The 17,416-nt window shown below is 47.7% G+C and overlaps 1 protein-coding gene across 12 annotated transcripts in view; it reads right to left on the reverse strand.

Annotated features, from left to right (window-relative positions):
• Positions 1 to 508: 508 nt before the first annotated feature.
• Positions 509 to 17,416, reverse strand: part of Rsph10b (radial spoke head 10 homolog B) — a 48,454-nt gene continuing 31,546 nt past the window's right edge. For 11 of the 12 annotated variants that reach the window (XM_087577899.1, XM_087577900.1, XM_087577901.1 and 8 more), the window contains 4 exon segments: positions 9,057 to 9,176; positions 5,421 to 5,514; positions 2,369 to 2,567; positions 509 to 773 (listed from right to left, as the gene is read on the reverse strand). In XM_087577899.1, coding sequence (XP_087434025.1) covers positions 596 to 773; positions 2,369 to 2,567; positions 5,421 to 5,514; positions 9,057 to 9,176 — 591 coding nt within the window. In that variant the 3' untranslated portion in view covers positions 509 to 595. 12 annotated transcript variants of the gene reach the window in all.

The raw sequence follows: 17,416 nt of genomic DNA on the forward strand, positions 1-17,416 counted from the left end.
TGTCACTCTCCTTGTTTTTTATTTTGTGTGTTGGTATGTGTGCTTGTGTGTGTGTGTGTGTGTGTGTGTGTGTGTGTGTGTGTGTGTGTTACTGTTATCCACAGAGTTCAGAAAACAGTGCCAGATCCCCTGGAGCAGGAGTTACAGACTATTGTAAACCACCCTGATGTGAATGCTGGGAACCAAACTTGGGTCCTCTGTAGAAGCAGCAAGTACTCTTAGGCACTGAGCTATCTCTCTAGCCCCCTTACCCCCCTCTCCCACACAGGGTCTCGCTATGTAGCTCTGGCTGGCCTTGAACCTGCAGCTGTCTCCTGCCTGTGTCTCCGGAGTGCTGGGATGTGCCACTATGCCCAGCTAACTTGCATTTACAAAAATATATACAAAAATGTAAAACCTATTTACAAATATGTGCACGTCTACATACTCATTCCGTTTGGTTTTTGCACATGCAGCCATGCAAGAAACTTAATATGCGGGCCAAGGTAGAGCATTTCAGAAACTCAGATCAGAAGCTAAATGCAAACACTTTATTTTTGGGGACATTTGTCACAGCTTTCTGTCTGCTTGCAGCTCACCATGACACCGAGTGCCTTCACTTCTTCTTCTTCTTGCCTGGGCTGGCCTTGCTAGTCTGCATGGAAACCAAGTCCTCTTTAGGGGGGCTGGGTGTGAGCGGCTGTACGGCTGGGACCTCCGGTGGCTCCTTGAGCACAGTGATGTCAAGTTCAAAGTCTTGTCTCCTGGCCTCTTCTTCCCGTAGGATGTTCAGCCTAAAAGGCAAGATGAGAACATAGCTATTTGTTTTTCTGTGAAAATGTGAAACTAATTTAATTTTTTTTTCAAAATATTATGTGGTAATATGTACAGTAGTGCACCCACTTAATCCCAGCACTTGGGAGGCAGAGGCAGGTGGATCTCTGTGAGTCTGAGGCCAACCTGGTCTACAGAGTGAGTTCCAGGACAGCCAGAGAGCTATACAGTGAGACCAATCTCAAAAAACAAGCAAACGTTTTGTTTGTGTGCCTGGGGTGGGAGGTTATGTGCCCTTGGAACCCACACCACATTGGATCCCCTGGAGCACATGGTACAGGTGACATGGGTGCTGGGAATTGAACTCAGGTCTTCTGTAAGAGGAATAAAGCTCTTCTTCCAGTAGTGCTTGTGAATAAAACAGTCCGTTGTATTTGGAGTGTCCCAGGCAACACCCTCATGTTGCTAATGCAGCCTGGGAGGGCTTTCGTCTGCAGCTGAGAAGCTAGAAAGAAGCGGGTGAGGTCCTCGTCTTCTGCCCCTGCTGAGTGCTGAGTCTGCAGGCTTCACCAGCATACCTGGCTGCAAAGCCCTGGGAAGAGCAGAAGCCCTGCGTGCATGAGTGTGTGCGTGAACCCATGAGTGCTTGCATGAGAGAGAGAGAGAGAGAGAGAGTGTGTGTGTGTGTGTGTGTGTGTGTGTACGTGTGCGCGTGCGTGTGTGTGTTCTCAGTGCTAGGGGCTAAACCCAAGCTTCACACTGTTAGGAGCGATGCCCTTGAGGCCCTCCATTATTTCTTTGTTTGTTTTTTTGTTTTGTTTTGTTTTTTTTCTTTTTCCAGAGCTGAGGACCGAACCCAGGGCCAAAGCGCTCTACCACTGAGCTAAATCCCCAACCCCCGAAGCCCTCCATTGTTGATGTTATTATTATGGTTAGTGTTAAGTGTGACTGGGTTCATGGAAAATCCCCAGCCAGCTGCAGAAGACTAATACAAACGTGGTGGTCAGGATGAATGATGATATGATTAAGCTCTGACCTTGCTGAGAAATACATCTGACGTCAAGATACCCAATGTGATGACCTGTAACCTTTGTGAAAAACCAACATCCTGCTGACCAATAGATATGACAAACCTGTGACCTTTCTGACATCCTGTCAACATCAGCCGATTCCCTGACCACACGAATATTGTGTCCTTGGCCTGCATAAATGTTTCTTACTTCCCCCCTCCCTCTGTTACCCCTGTTATGGTATAAATTCAGCCTTGAGGAAAAATAAAATTGTCACCTTGATCAGACTCTTGTCTTGGCGTCCTTCTTCGTGTCTCTTGTCCCCCATCCTCTTCCAGGTACCCTCAGCACCCCTCGTTGACATCACACTTTAGGCAAGCCTGAGCTACATTCCCCCCACTCTACCAGGCCCCCAGTCCCCAGGTCTTTCCCGTTTGTCCCATCAGAGACCTAGGGCATTGTATGCATCACTGTAAGCCTGTGGTCCCGGGACACCATTGTTTGCTTCACTATAGGTTTACTGGGGTAACTCCTGAAGACGGGAAGGAGACCTGAGCACACACAGTAGAGGACAGGCACCCTACCTGGCTTCCACCCTGCCCTACCTGGCCTCCAGCTCCTCGTTCTCGATCTGCTTCTGCTGAGCCAGCACTGCTTCCTGGAGCTTGTTCTCCTCCACCTTCTCCTTGAGCGCCTCCTCGTGTTTGTAGGCGCTGAAGAGCACACTGACGAAGAAGACGTAGAGGTTGTTCACCCACATGTTGAGTTTCTCTTTCTGTTCATCTTTGGACTTTTCATATTTCTCTGCAAATGAAGTATAATTAAAACAAGCATCAGGACAGTGTGTGGGGTGACCTCTGTCAGCCGTGGTGAGGCCGGGACACTGCAGCCCGTGAGGACTGAAGAAATCTCCAGACGCCTTCCACAGCAACTGGGGAGGCCCGAGCACGTGGCCTGATTATCAGCCTTCTGTGCAGTCGCCTCCTGCCAGCCTTTCTTAAACAGCAAAAGTGTTGTTTGTTTTGTTTGAGACAGGGTCTCACTCTGAAGCCCAGGCTGGCCTGGAAGTCACAGCATCTCCCTGCCCCTGCCTCCCGAGAGTGCTGGGGGACGAGAGCTGTGTATTAGGATGCCAAGCTATTCTTAAAAGTATGCATCTGGGGCTGGAGACGGCTCAGCGGTTAAGAGCACTGGCTGCTCTTCCAGAGGTCCTGAGTTCAAATCCCAGCAACCACATGGTGGCTCACCACCATCTGCAATGGGATCTGTTGCCCTCTTCTGGTGTCTGAAGACAGCTACAGTGTGCTCATATACATAAAAATAAATAAATCTTTAAAAAAAGAAGCCTATGCATCTGTATGGGGAGAGGTGTGTGCGAGTGCGCACGCGTGAGTGCAGGTGCCTGCAGGGTACGGAGGAGGAGGCCGTGAGGTCGCTGCAGCAGGAGGTACATGCAGTTAGTTGGCTGTGGAACTCAACTCTGGTCCTCTGGCAGAGCAATATGTGCTTTAAAAAAAATTTTTTTAAAGATTTACTTTTTTACTAGAGCATTCATTTCATTTTACATGTAAGTGTTCTGTCTGAATGTATTTATGTGTACCGTGTGAGTGCTTGATGTCTGCAGAAGCTGCCGCCGGAAGGGCGGTGGATTCCCTGGAACTGGAGTTACAGATGATTGTGAGCCACCGTGCGGGTGCTGGGAATCAAACCCATGCCCTCCGTAAGAGCACCGGGTGCCCTTTCCACTGAGCCATCCCTCCAGCTCCCCTGACTCTTTATGAAGAATGTATTAGTCAGCGTGGGGGTAAGGCATCATTTTTTCTATATTCACTTTTGAGAGTTTTCAAGTTTTTTTCCAGGCCCTGAGTTTGCACCAAATGGCATACTTGAAGCTACAAATTAATGAATTTCATATTTATGAAATTATTTTGCAACTCAAGAATAATGATGGATTCTTTTGCCAACTTGTCATTTTTTGTGTTACCTATTGAAATTAAGACCTTCCAAATTAGTGTTGTTTTGTGATTTCCTCAGACATGTTGAACATGGAAGGAGAAATCAGAGATCCCCAAATAGTACTCACCACTGAGGTGACTAGAACTGATTAGGCAGAACTGTGAGGGACGTCCTAGTGGCACCTCCAGCCTTAGCCAGGCCAGCAGGTCTCTGGGGTAACTACTTAACACCACCAGTTTCCTGCTTATTCTGGGTCTGAGTGCAATTAAGGTGAGAAAGCTTTGTTTCTGAGTGAGCTCTGGCTTCTAGAGAACTGGAAATCCAAACACTTCCCAGGAGCCAACACTCTTTCTTTCTGAGCTAAATACCTAATTCTTCCAGATCACCCTAATTTTTCTAGTTTTTTTTTTTTTTTTAAGTGTGGCTTTGAGACAGAGTCCTACAGGCCAGGCTGGTTGCAAACTCACTGTGTTGCAGACAAGGACCTTGAAGTCCTGGCTTTCCTGCCTTCACCTCCCAAGTGCTGAGATCACAGCCTTGCCCCACCACTCCCACCTGGCAAATTTTGTAGCCTTTAAAACAATCGTGGGGGTTGGGGATTTAGCTCAGTGGTAGAGCGCTTGCCTAGCAAGCACAAGGCCCTGGGTTCGGTCCCCGGCTCCAAAAAAAGAACCAAAAAAAAAACAATCCTGACTTGCTAGTCACTGGGCCAGTTTGAAACTCAAAGAGTTGGCCCTGGGCTTGTAGCTCAGTGCAGAGTGGTAAGCATTGCTAGCCATGTGTGATGGTTTGGGTGTGCTCGGCCCAGGGAGTGGCACTATTAGAAGGTGTGACTCTTAGAGTAGGTGTGGCCTTGTTGGAGTGGGTGTGTCACTGTGGGTGTGGGCTTTAATAACCTAGTCCCAGCTGCCTGGAAGTCAGTCTTTTCCTAGCAGCCTTCGGATGAAGATGTAGAACTCTCAGCTCCTTCCGCACCAGGCCTGCCTGGATGCTGCCATGTTCCCACCTTAATGATACTGGACTGAACCTCTGAACCTGTAAGCCAGCCCCAATTCAGTGCTATCCTTATAAGAGTTGCCTTGGTCATGGTGTCTGTTCACAGCAGTAAAACCTTAAATAAGGCAGCATGTGACAGCCTGATTCCATCCCCAGAGCCACAAAAATAACAGAATTTTCTGCAACCCAGGCTTCCAGTTCTTTAAAGTCAGAATGTCTGAAAAATGAATGATTGCTTCATATTGCCATTCAACTGAGGAGCCGACCTAGGAGACAGTCACAGCCATGCAGGTGAAGTCAGATGAAGCAAGATTCTGTGGCCAAGAAAACAGCTTTGACAGCAGACAAAACCAGAAGCCACAGCAACTGACACACAGTATCTTTCAGTCACTGTGAAGGACCAGAGGTATAAGGCAAACCCAGGTACAGCTAGAGCTGAGGACACAGTCATCAACAGTACTGCTGAGAGGGAGGGAGCGTCTCAGGCCTGAGGCGGCTGGGAGACAGCGGGACAGAACTGTAGCTGGTGCTCTATTCAGTGCTGTCGCGATGGGGCTGTGTTTGGTGTTTGAGTATTGTTCAGGTCATGTGAGGCTCAAGGTTCAGTCCTGAGCATTGCCCGTCTCCCAGAAGCCAAAGGTGCTGTGAGGGTCATAGACCACAACTGTGTGTGACGGAGGAGCGACCGTTTGTGAAGACACTCACCACCATGTGGAGACATAAACACCAGCCCTCTTCCTTGAGCCTTGAGGTTCATTTTGGAGACTTTGTCCTCACTCAGCGACTTCTTGAGCTTGGGCTTTTGCAAAACACGAGGGAAATGTTACTCTGCTGCTTTGGTTCTAAACTAAAGCTGGTCTGCTTTGTAAACATGCAAGGGTTGTTAACAAGGTTTCCTTCTTCTCTTTTGCTGTGTTTAGAGACAGTATCTCAGGCTAGCCTTAGGCTCCTTCTGTCTTGGTGTGCAGGGTACTGGGCTCACAGGTGAGCACCAACGTGGGGGTATTGTCTTGGAGATATTTTGGTTTCATTTGTTTGCTCTCCGTGTGTAGCCCAGAGTGGCCTCCACTACAATACTATATAACTTGTAGGATGATGTCATCATGCAGGTGAAGGCAGGCACAAGATAGAACGAGGCCTGCCATTGGGCGAGAAGGAAGGATGGGCAGGAGAAAAGCTTTACAGACCGGGAGGAGACTGGAGTGAGAGAGGGAGGAGGGGCAGCGGAGAGAGCATGGAGGCAGATGTTAAGATTCCTCTCTGCACATTTACAGGTTGTTATGAATGTTCTTAAGGGATGGATGTGTACAGGGCTTTGTATGTCTAGGTGGGCGACTATATCTTATCAATTGGGTCAGAGGTTATTGTGTTGTGTGTTCTTTCATGTGGCGAGTTAATTGAATTCAAGAGAGTATGTGGTGACTGGAGATACTAGACCGACATGGAATTGGGATGTATATTTCTGGCATGGTGGCAACCTGCCTTGGGAACTAGATGGGTAGAGAGATTGTTGCCAGGCTCAGAGAGTAGCCTGCAGTGTGATATGGGATGGGGCAAAGCGGGTGAGACACTTTGCTGACTGAGATGAAGACATCCACCAGATACCTTGGGGCACTGCGGTGCTGGATCTTGTGCAGGGTAAAAGACAGCATTTTTTACTTTAATTTTACAGCAACATATAGCCCAGGCTGGAGTGAGGCTATTTTTGGTTTCGTGTTGACCTAATTGAACTTTTGACATTTGGAGGCAGTCTCAGTGTGTAGCCCAGGCTGTCCTGCAAATCTCTATGTAGATCCAGCTGCCGCTGCTTCCCGGGTGCTGGGATTATTTCATCTATTTTTAAAATTATAAGTATCTTATTCGGGCTTGTGTTTGTATCCTAAGATCACGTGCCTCGATCTGGCCATGACCTGCTTGCTGGCAGGGTCTTGAGATGGCACTGGGCATCACATGGTGAGGAACAGGAGCTAACACTGCAGTTTGGGGCCAGAGCGAGGGCTCAGGGGTCAGGGCTGCTCTTGCAGAGACCTGAGCTCAGTGCCCAGCATCCAATGCCACCTTCTGGCCTCTGTGGACGCCCACACTCATGGATCCACACCCAGACATAATTTAAAACAAATGTTTGAGGACTTGGAGAGTTAAGAGAGCACTTGCTCCTCTTTCAAAGGACCCATGTTTGATTTCTAGCACACACATGGCAGTTCATAACCATTTATAACTCCAGTCCTAGGAGAGCCAACACCCTCTCCTGGCTTCTGTAGGCACCAAGCACATACAATATACATGCAGGCAAAACACTCATACACAAGAAAACAAATAAAAAACCCTGCAGTCTGGGCAGGTATGGTGGTACATGCTCATACCCCCAGCGTTCGGGAGGCAGAGGCCGAAAAAGCAAGACTGCAGGGCCATCCTCTCTTACCTAGGAACCTGAGGCCACCCTGGAGGAACAATGGTGACCTGCTGCATCTCCCTGACCCAGCTTCTCTCCATCATCACTGTCAGCATCCTTGGTGTTCAATGTCTGCAGAGTTAGTGTGTGTGTGTGTGTGTGTGTGTGTGTGTGGTGTGTGTATGGTGTATGTGTGTGTGTGTGTGCGGTGTAAGTGTGTGTATGGTGTATGTGTGTGTGTGGTGTTTGTGTGTGTATGGTGTGTGTATATGGTGTATGTGTATGTGTGGTGTTTGTGTGTGTATGGTGTGTGTATGGTGTGTGTATATGGTGTATGTGTGTGTGGTGTGTGTGGTGTTTGTGTGTGTATGGTGTGTGTGTGTGTGTGGTATGTGTGTATGGTGTATGTGTGTGTGTGTATGGTGTGTGTGTATGGTGTATGTGTGTGTGTGTGTATGGTGTATGTAAGTGTGTGGTGTTTGTGTGTGTATGGTGTGTGTATATGGTGTATGTGTGTGTGTGTGGTGTGTGTGTATGGTGTATGTGTGTGTGTGTATGGTGTGTGTGTATGGTGTGTATCTATATATATATGTTTGTGTGTGTGTGTGTGTATGGTGTGTGTGTGTGTGTATGGTGTGTGTGTATGGTGTATGTATGGTGTATGTAAGTGTGTGTGGTGTGTGTGAGTATGTATGGTGTGTATCTATATATATATGTTTGTGTGTGTGTGTGTGTGTGTGTATGGTGTATGTGTGTGTGTGTATGGTGTATGTAAGTGTGTGGTGTTTGTGTGTGTATGGTGTGTGTATATGGTGTATGTGTGTGTGTGTGGTGTGTGTGTATGGTGTATGTGTGTGTGTATGGTGTGTGTGTATGGTGTATGTATGGTGTATGTAAGTGTGTGTGGTGTGTGTGAGTATGTATGGTGTGTATCTATATATATATGTTTGTGTGTGTGTGTGTGTGTATGGTGTGTGTGTGTGTGTGTGTGTGACATTCAGGAGACAAAATGTAGGAATCTGTTCTCTCCTTGCACCGTGTGGGACCCTTGGGTGACAGGTGGTCAGGCTTGTTGGCAGCACTTTCCCTGCTGGGTAGCCCTGAGTCATAGTTTAATGACCTCATATGTGTGTAGCACACATACTTCTGTATCCATCTGGAATTCACCCTTGCACTGCAGTCTTGTCCCAGCATAGTGACCCCTGTCACAACTTCCATGTTTTAGCAGGTACGTGGAGCATGTCCATAATTTGGCTGTAAATTTACCTCATGACCTCATCCCTGAAGATTCTCATCTTCAACACTGTTTTAAATAGTAACAACTCCTTGTTCTCCCAGCCCCTCGGAGCCAAAACTCCAGACTCACCTGTGCCTTCTGTTTGACTACAACACCCCTTGATCCCAAACCCTCCTCCCCATCCTAGTCTTAGTCACTGTCACTTCTGACCATGATACTTCTGCGAGTTTCCCAACTGGTTTGTCTACAGAGAAGCCAGACAGCCTCTGCTAAAAGATGCTGGACTCAGCTGGCTTCACCCCCATCTCTGAAATTAGCCACATGCTTCACATACTCATGAAGTGGGAAGGGGTACAGAATGACAATTACAATCACAATGACAGGTACAGATTCCAGACTCAAACTGCCTAGCAATAAGTCCCTAGACCCATTGCTTGCCGGGTGTGTGGCCACAGGCAACAATGTAACCTTTTTGCTCCTAGAAGTAACAGCAAGGCCCTGAAGCTCATGGGGGGCTTCTAAGAGAGTTGACGCCTAGAACGTGCTGTGTACTGCAGGGCCCTGAAAATGAGGACTGCCGCTAGTCACCCACTCACTCTTCATTGTGAGGTGAGTGGGAGGTGGGATGACTGCCCAGGGCTGTCCTGGAAACACAGAAGAGCGTTCCTCTCATAATGGCCACTGGGTGGTCGCTGACACTATAGATACTGACCTCTGATTGCCTGATTTTACCATCGGGCAGGACTCCTATCTTGTCTAAGGACGACTTGGTGCTGCTGAAGTGGACTTCGGAGTCATGGCTTGTGGCCCCACTTGGGCTCCTGTGGATGCTCTGAGAGAGGAGAAGCATGTGAGGTCATGACTTCCATGGACATGTGCATATGCACAGGTATTCAATCTTTGAAGGAGGTGTCACTGATGGACAATAAGCTTGCTTTGAGCATGTATTCAAACGCAGGAAACATCACCTCAGACAACACAGTGAGCATACTCACCACGCCCAACTTCCCTGACCTCAGTCAGCAACTCCTCCCTCTCCCGGTTCCCAGGCAACATGGTCTGCATTCTACCATACCCTCTGCAATTTTATGTAAATGTGATAATATATTATGCACGTCTTTCCTTTGGAGGCAGGATCTCGTGTAGCCCAGGCTGATCTTACACTCAATCACTGAGCTCCTGATCCTCCTGCCTCTACTTCCTGAATGCCGAGATTACAGGCCTGCACCAGCAGCCCGCCTCATATGGAGAGTGCTAGGGGCGGAAGCCCGGGCTTTCTGCAGATTTACCTGCTTTGCTTTCTGCCCTCAGTTTCTGCACGCGCCTTAGTTCTGTCATAACATGAATAGCCCGTACGACTTTGTCCTTTTACATGGCTGACCACTTTAGTTGGACACGGTCACTATTATCTTCGTTAGACTCTGTCCCTGGTGATACCTTGTCTTTGGTGTGATGGTTTGGATAGAAGGTGCTGGAAGCTTGGTTCCCAACGACTGAGAGGGGATTATGAAATCTCAGATATAATAAACTGATTCATATGCTGATTGTGCTGATGGCCTTTACGTTTACAGATGCTCAGCGTAGCCGTCCAATAGCTGACAAGGCCGATAAGCGCCTCCATCCACGGCAATGGCGCTCCTTTACGTTTGCGCTGATCGACTACGTCTGCTGTTTGTTCCATTCTCCGATTTCATTTCATGTCCTTCTCTTGGCTCATTCTGGATAGAGTATTTTTAGAGGGTTTATTTCTAAGTGTGTGCACGTATGTGTGTGTGTGTCTGTGCATGTCCGTGCAATGCCCATGAGGACCAGATGGAGTTGGAGCCCCTGGAACTGGAGTCATAGGTGGCCGAGAGCTGCCTGTCATGGGTGCTCGGCACCTCGATCCTTTGCGAGAACAGCAAACACTTCTTTTCTTTAAGTTTTTATTCTTTGTGAGTTTCACATCATGCATCCCAGTCCTGCTCATCTCCCCGTCCCCTCGTATCCACCCTCTGCTCTCATAACCTCCCCACAAAATAACACACACACACACACACACACACACACACTCAAATAAACAAAAAAAGCACAGAAAGCATCTCACCACGGAAGCTGTAGACTGTCACAGTGTGTCCCACAGTGTGTCCCTCTGTCCACACATCTTCACTTGAGAATGTTCAATGCAATGAGTCACTGGTTTGAGGTCTCTGGCTTCTGTGACACCAACAATATTGACTTCCTACCAGGACTCCTAGTTATGTGTCATTGCCCTGTGTCATGGAGATCCTGCAGCTTTGGATCGGCAGGACCGGCCCCTTCATGGTTCACACATGAGGTGGATGCTGGGTGGACCTGGGCCTGAGTGGTAGCTGAGCAGGTCGGTGTGCGGCTCTTCCTCACCCACCACCAGGGCGAGCTCTCCAGCACGGCCCCAGCCAGGCCACCTAATACTGCCATGACAGGACGCAGGGCCAGCTCTCCAGTGCTCTCTCCCCTGGGGCCAGCCGACATCCACCAGGGCCAGCTCTATGGTGTTGCCCGGATGGAGGTACAGGGCCTGCTTCCTGAAGCAGCAAACACCCTTAACCTCAGTCACCTCTTCAGCCCCTGGACTGAGGTGTTTTTGGTTTTGTTTTTGAAATAGGATGTGCTGGTTTGTGTATGCTTTGCCGAGGGAGTGGCACTATTTGGGGGTGTGGCCTTGTTGGAGTGGGTGTGTCACTGTGGGCGTGGGCTTCAATACCCTACTCCTGGCTGCCTGGAAGTCAGTATTCTGCTAGCAGCCTTCAGATGAAGATGTAGAACTCTCAGCTCCTCCTGCACCATGCCTGCCTGGATGCCGCCATGCTCCCACCTTGATGATATTGGACTGAACCTCTGAACCTGTGAGCCAGCCCCAGTTAAATGTTGTCCATATAAGAGTTGCCTTGGTCATGGTGCCTGTTCACAGCAGTAAAACGCTAAGACCCAGGGTTTCTCTGTTTAGCTCTGGCTGTCCTGGAACTCACTCTGTAGAACAAGCTGGCCTTGAAGTCACAGAGATCTCCCTGCCTCTGCCTCCTGAGTTCTGAGAGTAAAGGTTTGTGCCACCAGTGCCCGGCTGAGTGTTTTGTTGTTTTTTTTTTTAAAAACTCTGGTGGTGGCTGCCATGCAGGAAGAGCTGCAGGGGCAAGTGAGCCCCTGGGACTGCCCACCATGCGGCTCAGCCCCAGAGACGTCATCCCAGGATGGCTTCGTGCTCCTGATGTGTTTCCCACGCTGGTCATGTCTGCGCTGCTCGTTCATTTGGCTTGGCTGACTGGACACGGGGAGACCCTCGCAGCCTGGTGCGATTACTTCCGGGTGACAGCCCACTCTGTTGGCAAGTTTCCCGGGGGTCAACATGAAGGTGGACGTTCTCAGGATACTGCTGTCTAGGTGAGCTGATGATTTTATGCAATTTCCGACTTGATTTCAATCATGTTGGGATGTTAGGGCAGTTGATAGAAAATATAAAGTTAGGAAATTAGAGAGTTGACAGAGGTTTCAAGTTGGAGTTGGGAGTAGAGCGTGTCCTTCCCCCACAGAATGGCAGAAGCTGCTTCGGTTAGAGAAATGAGTTCTGTGAGCGTCATCCACTCCAAGCACGCGCTTGTGAAGGTAGGAAGAATACATGGGACAAGCTACTGAACAAAGTGAGCACGCACTCCAGGGAGTCCCTTCATCTTGTATGTAGGGAGGAGGTCACAGGTTTCCAGTGTGACCAGGAAATGATAAGGCTACAGTACGAGCAAAGAATTCTGAGTTATAAGAATACACAGCAGGCGATTAGCCAGCCTCGTCGGTGGGAACTTGGAAAAGAGGAGGTAAGATGGACAGACAACCTGCTCTTGCAGAACTTACTGATAAGTACAGACTGTTGTCAAGCAAGCTCAGGGAGAAATGGGCTGCTACAGCTTTGGCCTGCTTGGACTTTGTTTATCAATGACTAAGAGATTACTACTTTGAGGTCACCACGAGCTTTTGGAAAGATAGATGAGACGTTAGAAGTTTCATATGAGAAACACGAAATCAATAGCCTGTTTTAAGTTCCTTTTGGGTAATGATTTTAATCTGTTTTTGAAGAATATGTTTTTGCAGTGACTGTCTTTGGAAAATGTGCAACTTGTGGCTGTAAGGTAATTTTCTTGCTAATAGAAAAAAACCCTTTGTCTGAAGGGGTATAAAAAGGGGTTAAGAGAAGAAATAAATTGCTGTAGCCTGTCTTTGCTTCAACTACTCAGTCTGTCTGTCTCTCTGTGTGTGTGTGTGTGTGTGTGTGTGTGTGTGTGTGTGTGTGTGTGTGTGTGTGTGCGTGTGTGTGTGTGTGAATTTCCCTTTTCTCTTTTCTAACTGCTGGCTTCCATAGACATTAGCCTCTGTCTGTATCTGGACCAACCCCCACTCCACACACAAATACCCCACCCGTGTCAGCTGCTAGCAGCACTGGCCCCCTCTGGCTACCTGTCTCAGTTTACCTTGTGGTGTCAACGCTGGTCTCTGACACTCTGCTTGATCTCCCTTGTTGGCTTATTAACTCATTTCTGTCTTTAGCCACAGAGGCATGGGAATTAGAGTAGATTACAGGAGGGTTCTTTTAACTTGGCAAATCTACTTTCAAGGGATATCACTGCCACTTAGACAGATCTTTAATAATTCTTACTTTTCATGTGTATATTTGTATGCCTTGTCACCTATGGGTCCTGGGCAGCAAAGAACTCATCATCAAGCTTGGTGGCACATGCCTTTAACCACCTCAGTGACCCTGAGTTCAGACTTTAAAACCCTATTGCTGCCTCCCCCCTCCCCTCCTCAGGCAGTTCTTATCTCCTTTATGTTGTAAATAGTGCAGATACAGTAACTTAGACTGTGGTTATCTTCTGAAGAGATGTTTAGAAATGGAAGACCCCACGGTCACTGGTCACCGGTCACCTTTGCAGCGTTTTTCTTTCTCCCAAATGGCCTGCCCACCTGCTAGCTAGCATTCTCCTCTTGCTTGAAGAATGCCCTTTAGCAATCCCTGGGTTTGTTGGGCTGGTCGGGAAAGCTTTCGGCTTTTGTATGTCTGAAAAGTTTTTCTGCTGTCTCGACTCTGTTATTCCCTATTACCTCGAACTGAAGACATCTTGATGAGGGAGGATGGGATGCAGTCAAGAGGACACAGTCACACAGGAGGAAAAATTATTTTCCCCTAGTTTCAGCTCTATCGTAGGTTTTTCCCCTGATGATGAATATGAGAATTCATCTTCCTAAGTAATAAAGTAGTAAGGGGTCTCTTTTTCACTCCCTAGGAGTCTAGCCTGTCATTCCTCTGAGGCAGTGATTGTGTAACATGAGCTCTCTTTTTAGATCTGTAGACCGTGAGTGAGACGGGAACCACACATGACTGACTGCTCGCTGACCCACTGAGAAGGAGGGGGATCTTGTAACCTGAAAATGTCTCCCCTTTTAAATCTGCTTAAAACAGTATTGAATTATTTCCTAACAGTGTCACTCAATATATACACTGCATTGAGAAACATAAAATATAGTATGTTTTTTCAAAAATTGTGGGTCTAGAGAGATGGTCAAGGATTAAGAACATTTGCTGCTTGTTTTGTTTGCTTTTTTGTTTTTGTTTTGTTTCATTTTGTTTGAGACAGGCTCTTACTAGATAGCCTTGGTTGGCCTGGAACTTGTTATATAGACCAGGCTGGCCTCAAACTCACAAAGATCCCCCTGCCTCTGCCTCCTGAGTGGTGGGATTACAAGCATGGGTTACCACAGCCTGGCTGTTTGTTTTTTAAGGAAGAGGCAGGTGGATGTTTGTGAGTTCGAGGCTACTCTGGTCTACAGAGAAAATTCTAGGATGATCAGCACTATTATAGAGAAACCTGGTCTTGAAAAATCAGAAGCCAAAACCAAAACACAAAAAACAAAACAAACAAGAAAACCCCAACCAAATGAACTCTCTCCTCCCACCATGTGGATTCCAGGCAGTGAACTCAGGTTGTGGGCTTGGCCGCAGAGCTATAACCAATAGAGCCATCTTGCTGGCTTAAATATGGAGTTCTGGTTTGACAGTTCTTCTTTCAGTGTCTTTGAACAGAGATTACTCCCCATTGTCTTCTGGCTTCAAGGTTTCTAGTGTGAAATCTAGTAATCTGACTAGGGTTCCCCTGAATGTGGCAATAACCTCTTATCTTGACACCATGGAGGCTTTGTCTTTCACAAGGTTATTATGGTGACTGTAATTCTCTGAGTCATGTGCTTGGAGTTCTGTGTGTGTACATCTTTAAGAGTGTGCCCATCTGTCCATGTGTCCCTTTAAGAGTGTGCACATCTGTCTGTCCGACCCTTTAAGTATGCACATCTGTCCGTTGGACCCTTTGAGTGCACATCTGTCTGTCTGACCCTTTAAGTGTGCACATCTGTCCATTGGACCCTTTGAGTACATATCTGTCTTCTCACTTTGCGCCCTTCCTTCCTTCACTTCCTCTGACTCAAATCACTTCAGTTGTCCGTGTCCGGCTTGTTGTTTCCAGATCTGCTGCTGGATTCTACTTGTGAATTTTTCCACTTCCAGTTCTTGTGTTTTATCTCTAGAATTTCTTTTATAAAAGGAGTTCTACATCTCTGTTGATATTTCCACCTTGTCAATATGTCACTCTTCTCTTTGTTTTGTTGGGCAGGGACACAGAGGTCAGAGGACAACTTCTGGGAGTTGGTTCTTTCCTTCCGTCGTGTGGGTACAAACTCAAGCTATCAGGTTTAGTAGCAAACACCTTTACCCACTGAGCCATCCTGTTGCCCCCAACCTGCTTTCTCTCTATCTCCCTTTAACAGTTTTAGGTGTTTTAAAGAGAAGTTTTAACTTCCTTGTCTTCTAAGTCTGCCACCTTATCTTCCTCAAAGTCTCTGAGGTTTCCTCTTCGAGTGTAGCGTAGTTTTCTTTGTGTGCTTTGTGATTTAGTGTTGTTATCTAAACAATATTTGAACCCAATAATGTGGTACATTGGGATATCAAGAGTCTCCTCTTCCTCACAATTTGCAAGTTTTTTCTTTTTCTCTTTTGAGCAAAGTCTCATTATGTAGCCTTGACTGGCCTGGATCAAGCTTGTTTCACACTCATGGAGATCTACCTGCCTCAGAGCCTCTGGAAGAGCAGCAGAGCCGTCTCTCCAGCCCCTCAGCTTCTTTTTTGAAAGGTATTTTTGGGGCTGGAGAGATGGCTCAGTGGTTAAGAACACCCGACTGTTCTTCCAGAGGTCATGAGTTCAATTCCCAGCAACCACATGGTGGCTCACAACCATCTGTAAAGAGATCCGATGCCCTCTTCTGGTGTATCTGAAGACAGCTACAGTGTACTTATATATAATAAATAAAATAAATCTTTAAAAAAAAAAAAAAAGAAAGAAAGGTATTTTTGGTGAGTGAGTTCTGCGTGGATGGTTTTTGGCTTTTGGTTTTTGGTGTTTGTTTGGCTGGTGACTAAGCCTGTTTAGCACACGGGCCTTTGTACACATTCCATCTAGTGGCCTCCCTCCTTCCTGACAAGGTTCCACCACTCCCACACTGGGGACATACTTCTGGAAGCCCTTAGAGTCCTGCTCCCTTCCTCTCTGTGATCCGTTCCTTGGCCTCCTTACACACGTATGCCCACTCAGCTGACAATACAAGGATTGGAGATGTCTGCAGACCGCTGGAGACAGTCAGTCACCATCTTGTCCTCCCCGGATTACTATAGCATATTAAGTTGGATTGAGAGGCAGGTCTGGGTTCTACTGTGTTTTAAAGTGACCGTCTCCAAGGGCCAGTTTCATCCCAGGAAGGAATAGCAATGAAATTGGGACACATGAACTTGCAGTTTCCACAAGGTAGAGTGGGAACTAACCCCTGAGTTATAAAACAACACGGACACTGCATTTCCACACAGTGTGAGGGCGTGAAACCAGAGTGCGAAGGTGACCTGATGGTACTGTGGATGGTCCCCAGTCTGGCATATTCGCTCCCAGCACGTCACTGAGCCCATGCGAATGACATGTGCTGTCCCAAAGATTCATCTGTAAGTTAACTTAATCTGACGGGGCCTTTGGGAACTGGTTATGACTGATAAAGTCAGCAGGCTGACATCCTGCCAGCAAGGAGGACATGACTAGATCCTAGCGCTTACGCTTCCAGGGCTATGAGCTACGTTTCTGTTTCTAAACGAGGTTAACTTGCCCTCCTTACTTTGTCACAGTAATGAAAATTACTGTGTCACCTGCAAGTTGCAGGCGGATTCAAAGCGGACACTCGCTTGCCTGGAGAAGAACCCCAGACCCAGGCGGTCCCCCATAACCAGCTCCCTGATGTGTTGGAGCAGTCAGTCTTCCCGACTGAAGGGAGCACACCTTGCTAATGTGAAGGGCTGAAGAGAACGTGAAGCCCTGGTTTCCCATGAGGAATCCAACGTACATCTCAGAGGTTTGTGGTGAGAGCCCTCTTGGATCAAGAGAGAAAACGCCTTACATGGGCAGCCCAGAGGTCTTTCCCGCTGGCTGTGGTGGCGCATGCCTTTGCAGAGGCCCAGCAGGTGAGCCTCTGAGTTTCTGCCAGCCAGGGCTGCCTAGGGAGACTGTTTCAAAATAAATAAACAAGAGACTCCCCTACCTGTTGGGCTCAGGGGATCACTAGAATGTCTCTTGTGGCTCCAGGTAAATGTCTCAAACATCAGAAACCTTTTCAGTTCACTGATGAGAACCCTCCACTAAAAGTCTGTTATGCCTTACCTTAACTCAAGTCTCATTTCCTTATAAATCATGGTCTTGGCTCTGCCAGGCTCTCACAGTGTCCAAGGGTGTCCCCCTGTGGGTAAGCCTCTTTCTCAGTGACCTGTTTATATTGTGTGCACGAACTGTTTCCAGGTATCTCTGGTCTCGGGCAGCTTTCTCTGTGCACTAGACGGTGTCTCGGGGCAGCTGGCCTCAGACCTTCTCCTCTGCCCAGCTGCTTTTCTACTGACTTTCAATATGCTGTTCCCACTGCCGCGACCATGACCAGGAAATACATTCCCCTAACTCACAGAACAACAAGACCACACACTCCAATAGT

The sequence above is a fragment of the Rattus norvegicus genome, chromosome 12 (assembly GCF_021556685.1).
Source record: "Rattus norvegicus strain SHRSP/BbbUtx chromosome 12, alternate assembly SHRSP_T2T, whole genome shotgun sequence".
Taxonomy (NCBI): domain Eukaryota; kingdom Metazoa; phylum Chordata; class Mammalia; order Rodentia; family Muridae; genus Rattus; species Rattus norvegicus.